The 6,008-nt window shown below is 44.3% G+C and overlaps 1 protein-coding gene across 1 annotated transcript; it reads left to right on the forward strand.

Moving 5' to 3' along the window:
• Window positions 1–2,718: 2,718 nt before the first annotated feature.
• On the forward strand, window positions 2,719–3,607 carry LOC107703310 (skin secretory protein xP2-like). Its single transcript, XM_016505901.1, has 2 exons — window positions 2,719–3,255; window positions 3,461–3,607. Exons 1-2 carry the CDS (start codon window positions 2,719–2,721, stop codon window positions 3,605–3,607), a joined length of 684 nt encoding a protein of 227 aa, XP_016361387.1.
• The last annotated feature ends 2,401 nt before the right edge of the window (window positions 3,608–6,008 follow it).

The raw sequence follows: 6,008 nt of genomic DNA on the forward strand, positions 1-6,008 counted from the left end.
TACTCCCATGCTAATGAAGATTAATGAATCTCTCTCCTCTTTTTGGCTTGCAAGTACTAAAACCTGATGCTTGGCATCACAAGCAATAAATATAGATCTAAAAAAAACGGTGTTGTGAAGCTTTAGGGTTTTTTCTACCGCAGCCTTACTGGGGATTTTCATGTCATTTGTCTGGGTTTGAAGGATGAGCAGCCTGTACCGATGGGAGTGGACTGGCTCAGAGATGTAATGGACCATCATTCGAGCAATTACATTAAGAGAATTACCGCATTGCGACTGTCATGCGAACCCAGTACATACATCCGTGGCGTGTGCGAGCGATACACATGCATACTTGAACTCTGTGGCACTCTGTTGGCAGTGCTGGGATGCAATGCAACATGTGCCATCCAGATGGAGAATTAAAAATAGTTTTGCATTTTGACTTGATTGCGTGCACTGTAGGCAGGCGGCGTTTCCATCATGTCTTTCTTTTCTTCCCTTTCCTTCTGCCTCTCCATGTCGAAGGCTTTCAGTTCCTCGACCAGCACTATTGTTTGGCTGCCCCTCCCCGCACGGGCAGGAGAGCACCCCCCATCCCTGCTGCATTACCAAAGAACAAAAAGAGAGAGTGTCAGACGCCACCCTCTAGATCTCTTTCACGCCCCAGCCCCCACCCCGCTTCCAGATGGGGCTGCCATTTTTTTCAGGGTCTCTCTGAACCCCAAGAGTCCTCCAAAATGGACGCACCCCTCCCCCTCTCCCCACTCTTCAGCTGCCCGTCATCCACCTGCTCTCTCTGCCACGCGCCCGTGCCCAGAGCACGCCCCCTTCCCCGTCCCACCCTCGCAGCCAGCTCCATTCAAATCGTTAACCACTTGCTTGCTATAGGACATTTCTTTTTGCAGCTGTAAACCTTCTTTTTCTGATATGTAGTCCTCCGAGGCCTGCAGAGAGGGGGGAAACAATCATGTTTGCATGTGAAACGGTGTGTGATGAAGCATTGTTACTCAACTCAGCAGAATCTACATTTGATTTTAAGTGGCAACCTAAGACAATACTAAAACATAGCATGGAAATAACAAAAATCTTGTCATGAAATGCACTGTTACCATGAATATTGGCCCAACAATATGCAAAATATAAAAGAGAAATATTCCCATGCAGTTTTAAAAAATGCAACCTTCATCTACTGAACAGTTTTTGCCCGTGCAATGAAAATCAATGGGGTCCAGGTTATCATGGCCAAAATAACTTCATTATGTTGTTATTATTGCAATATCTCTAGATTTTTTTTCAAAATAAATAAATATTGTTTTCAATCACATTTAGCTTTAATTCAAAAAAAAAATTCCCCTTTTTTGGCCAATGAATCACACTCAAAATATGAGAGTAGGGAGGTGGAGAGAGAGTTTGTAACTATAACTGTTCAAAAGCGTACAAAAAATACCTTATTCTTGATCTGTACTTCCTGCAGGCAGGCTGTCTAGCATCCCATCTTTTTCACGAAATCCAAAAACTTGGACACTGGCGAGTGAACTGTTCTTGAGTGCAGGTATAGTGTCTCTTTCGCCAATCATGTCCTCCAACTTGATTCTGTGGGACACACTGTGTCATTGTCTTTTTTCCCGTCTTTTTCACAACCAGATAGTTACTGATGCAGGATCATTTACAATATTATCTTATGTGTAGCATCAACATTACATTTTTAAAAATATTATTCTCAATATGGTATAATTATTGCGTATACCTGCACCCTTGTGAAAAACACTTTAACATATGTTAAAGTACTTATTACACAAACAATGTACTTTTGAATTTTAGAGTGCTTTTTTGATCCACTTACTACTTGAAGCAGAACTTGAGTGCATAATAATTTGTAATAATTTCATAAAATGCCGGCTTCTGCGTCAACAGCATCACATGCATGCATCGTGGTACTCTCGTGAACGCGCATCCAAGACTGACATGGAAGAGAAGAAACTTGAATAATGTCGTTATTTTTGTTTTCTTTGTGCACGAAAAGTATTCTTGTAGCTTCATAAAATAATGATTGAGCCACTGATGTCCCATTGTCACGGTTCTGCTGGTGTGCCCTAGTTGGCCACCAGATGTCACTGTATTTTGAGCACATGGCTTGTTTGTTGTTGGTGCCATGTGCTCTCCTGTCTATTGTCTGATCCCGCCCTTCTTGTTATCTCATTAGTGTTTTAGTTACTCCACCTATGTCTCCCTCGTTACGGTCCTCGTTTGTCTCCCTATTTATTCTCCTTGTGTCTGCAGTCCTGTGCTGGTTCGTTGTTTAATGTTATGTCTCAGAGTATTGTTGGGTGTGAGTATGTTCCTCTTGCCTTGCCCTGTCTTGGCCTGCCTGCCTGTTCTTCCCCCTCGGGGTAGTTTTTGATGTAGTTTTATTTTTTTTTTTACTATTAATAAATGCCCTTATCATCCTGCATTTGAGTCCTTGCCACATCACTCTCCAGTACCATGACAGAACGAACCAGCCAACTGAGGACTCAGCGGAAGATGGGTTCACTCCATCTACCAGCCTCCACTATCTGCAGCCCCCTCTACCAATGCATGCTTAAGGTAGCAGCATTGAGTTCCCTCCGTCAACGGGGGACTGACGTGAGGGAAGTCGCGATGTTCAAGAGTGCTGTGGAGGGGCTGGACTACAACGAGGCAGCTCTCAGGGACCTTCTGAATTATGCCCTTGATGAGCCCCTCAATTGGTAGAGGATGAAAGGGCTGGATCACCTGACGTTTGTGGGGTTCGTAAACTACCTAGCTCGTCAGGGGAACCCTTCAGCCGAGGAGGCTGCAGCTCCCCCAGTGGCGGCCGATGAGGCTGCAGCTCCCCCAGTGGCGGCCGATGAGGCTGCAGCTCCCGCAGCGGCGGCCGATGAGGCTGCAGCTCCCCCAGCGGTGCCTGATGAGGCTGCAGCGCCCGCAGTGGTAGCTGACGAAGCTGCAGTGCCCCCAGAGGCGGCCAACGAAGCTGCAGCGCCCCCGGTGGTGGCCGAAGAGGCTGCAGTGCCCCTGGAGGCAGCCAACGAAGCTGCAGTGTTACACTCTTGGAAACGGAGGAGGAGGAGGAAGAAGGCTTCTTCCGTCCTTCAAGGCCTGGAGGCCGTCCCAGAGCCGCCCAAGCTTCTTGTCCTCCCGGCTCTACCCTTGATGCCTGCTCCGCCCATGTGTCTTGCCTTGCCAGCTCCGCCCAAGCTCCTTGCCCTGCCGGCGCCACCCAAGTTCCTTGCCCTGCCAGAGTCTGCTCCAGTCCGGGAGCCCTCAGAGTCCGCTCCAGAGCCCGCTCCAGTCTGGGACCCCTTAGAGTCCGCTCTAGTCTGGGATCTCTCTGGGTCCACTCCAGCTCCACCTGATCCACCATGGTGGCCCTCTCTCCCGTCTGCTTTGCTGTGGTGGTCATCTGCTCTGCCATGGGGATCTTCAGTAATGCCTGCTCTGCTGTGGTGGTCTTCAGCTCCACCCTGGAGGGCTTCAGCTCCACAGGTTCCGCCACACGGGCCTGGCCCACAATCCCTCCCCTGGATCCGCCTCTGGTCCACCTCCCTCCTGGACCTTTTTGTTTTCTGTTTTATTTGTGGAGCGTCTGGAATCCACTCCTTAAAGGGTTCTGTCACGGTTCTGCTGGTGTGCCCTATTAAAACACCAGATGTCACTGTGTGTTTTGAGCACATGGCTTGTTTGTTGTTGGTGCCATGTGCTCTCCTGTCTATTGTCTGACCCTGCCCTTCTTGTTATCTCAATAGTGTTTTAGGTACTCCACCTGTGTCTCCCTCATTACCCTCCTCGTTTGTCTCCCTATTTATTCTCCTTGTGTCTGCAGTCCTGTGCTGGTTCGTTGTTTAATGTTATGTCTCCGAGTATTGTCGGATGTATGTTCCTCTTGCCTTGCCCTGTCTTGGCCTGCCTGCCTGCCTGTTCTTCCCCCTTGGGGTAGTTTTTGTTGTAGTTTTTTTTTTTTTTTACTATTAATAAATGCCCTTATCTTCCTGCATTTGAGTCCTCGCCTCATCACTCTCCAGTACCATGACACACACACTATTTTAACTATGTCCTTACTACCTTTCTGGGCCTTGAAAATGGTAGTTGCGTTGTTGTCTATGCAGGGTCAGAAAGCTCTCGTATTTCATCAAAAATATCTTAATTTGTGTTTCGAAGATGAACAAAGGTCTTACAGGGTTTGAACAAAATGAGGGTGAGTAATTAATGACAGAATTTAAATTTTTGGGTGAATTACCCCTTTAAACTTGTCATTATTACAAAGTGCACTTTTTAATAAGTGGTAAGAAAAGTAGTCAAAAAGTGTACTATAAGTACGCTTAAATGGCCTTTTATTACATTCATATTATCAGCAAGTACAGTTTTTAAGAAATGTAAGATTTGAAATTAATACATGTGAAGAGTTCAAATGCAAAAGCTCTAAGTGCCGTCTGAAATTGTCTTCTAAATTGAGCATTTTTTATCAATTGCATAGAAAAGCACCTATACATTGCCATTAGAGTAAAATTACTGAACCTACACATAGGAGCCTGATAAAAATGCTCATTTGAGAAGAAAATTTCAGACGGCACTTAGAGACTTTTGCATCTGAACTCTTCACATGTACATTTAATACAATGATAAGACAAGACATTTTTCAAAATATCTAGTGGTTTGGAGTGACATGAGGGCAAGTAAATGATGACAGAATGTTAATTTTTGAGTGAACTATCCCTTTAACATGACATAGGCGGAATAAAAAAAATGACAGTATTGTAAATTCATAAACAACAGCAGAAGTGTGATTTACCAGCCTAACACATGGAACAAACACTAGGCAAAATATTGCATTAGTATATTGTCAAGAGGCAGATGATTTGAAGCCGAAATATCATAGTTTTTAGTTTTATTGGGCACACAGCCTTTGATGTCAACAACAAAAGGCAAGCATTTTCTCCTGAAAAGTTAATAAGCCTAACCATGCACGATTATATGTTTAGTTGCATTGTATCATTTGCATTAGCATAGTTTCTCCTTGCTGTCCGTGACCGTATTAGACCTGGGACCCCCTTTTGCATTGCCATCCACTACTGCAATGAAGGACAGGACAAAATGAAAACTTACATAATGCTTGTAGACACAGTGAGATCAAAACATCACGGGAAATGTTTGACATAATCAGTACACTTATTTTTAAAGCGAATGATTTCAGAATGAGTCATTAAGTCTGCAGTAAGATCACGGTTTGCTTCTTAAAGTCTGCAGCGGTAAGCGGTGATGCCGAGGAGGGGGCAGATGCTCAGTTGATTGTGTTTCTCCAAAAGCTCTAACACGTTGCATCCTCTGAGCCGTATTTGCTCTAGCCCCCCACACCCCCACCCCACAGCACCCTCCTGAGCCCTCAAGGGAATGGTGGAGAGGAGCAGCACTGGCCTGCATCTGTCACGGGGCAGCTGTTGGTCACTTAATGGAATTTGTCCTATCGCTGATGGGCCAGGGGAAGTGGGAGGTTGGGCTAATGACTCCTGATTCTGCTAAAATTTTGCCAATTACTCAGAGATAGTGAAATCTATACTGCCATTTTAGCTTCTACTGTCACATTCTCCTTAAAAGCTGATTAGTGATAAACTGTGATTGATAATGTTTACGGTATATGCACTGTAGTCACACATTCCTGCATTTAACTTATGAACTATTTTTCTGCTGAATTCATTGGATTTTGTAGCTTCACAGGAGTAAAGAAATATGTAATAAGTGGATAAATGGCAGAGCTTGAGTTTTCAATGTAGGTGCAAGCCCCAGAAATTGGATAAAACCTATTTCCAATAGCTTCAAAGACAAAAGTCAATGGGAATGTATTTATTTAATATAGATGGGCACATTTATTTATTTAGCTACAACTAATTTATTTACCAAATAATATTATTGTATATTTCAGTATACCCTTTGATAGGTATTAAATATATTGAGCAATTGGTTAGTGAATTTGCAGTTTACTGTTAGTTTAGAGTAAACAGTAAATCATT

Source organism: Sinocyclocheilus anshuiensis, unplaced genomic scaffold (genome assembly GCF_001515605.1).
Source record: "Sinocyclocheilus anshuiensis isolate Anshui unplaced genomic scaffold, SAMN03320099.WGS_v1.1 scaffold58, whole genome shotgun sequence".
In the NCBI taxonomy this organism is placed as follows: Eukaryota; Metazoa; Chordata; class Actinopteri; order Cypriniformes; family Cyprinidae; genus Sinocyclocheilus; species Sinocyclocheilus anshuiensis.

Coding starts and splice junctions, on each gene's coding strand:
- LOC107703310 (XM_016505901.1), top strand. CDS start 2,719: ATGAAAGGGCTGGATCACCTGACGTTTGTGGGGTTCGTAAACTACCTA. Junction 3,256..3,460: donor CCCTGCCAGAGTCTGCTCCA/GTCCGGGAGCCC, acceptor GGTGGTCTTCAG/CTCCACCCTGGAGGGCTTCA.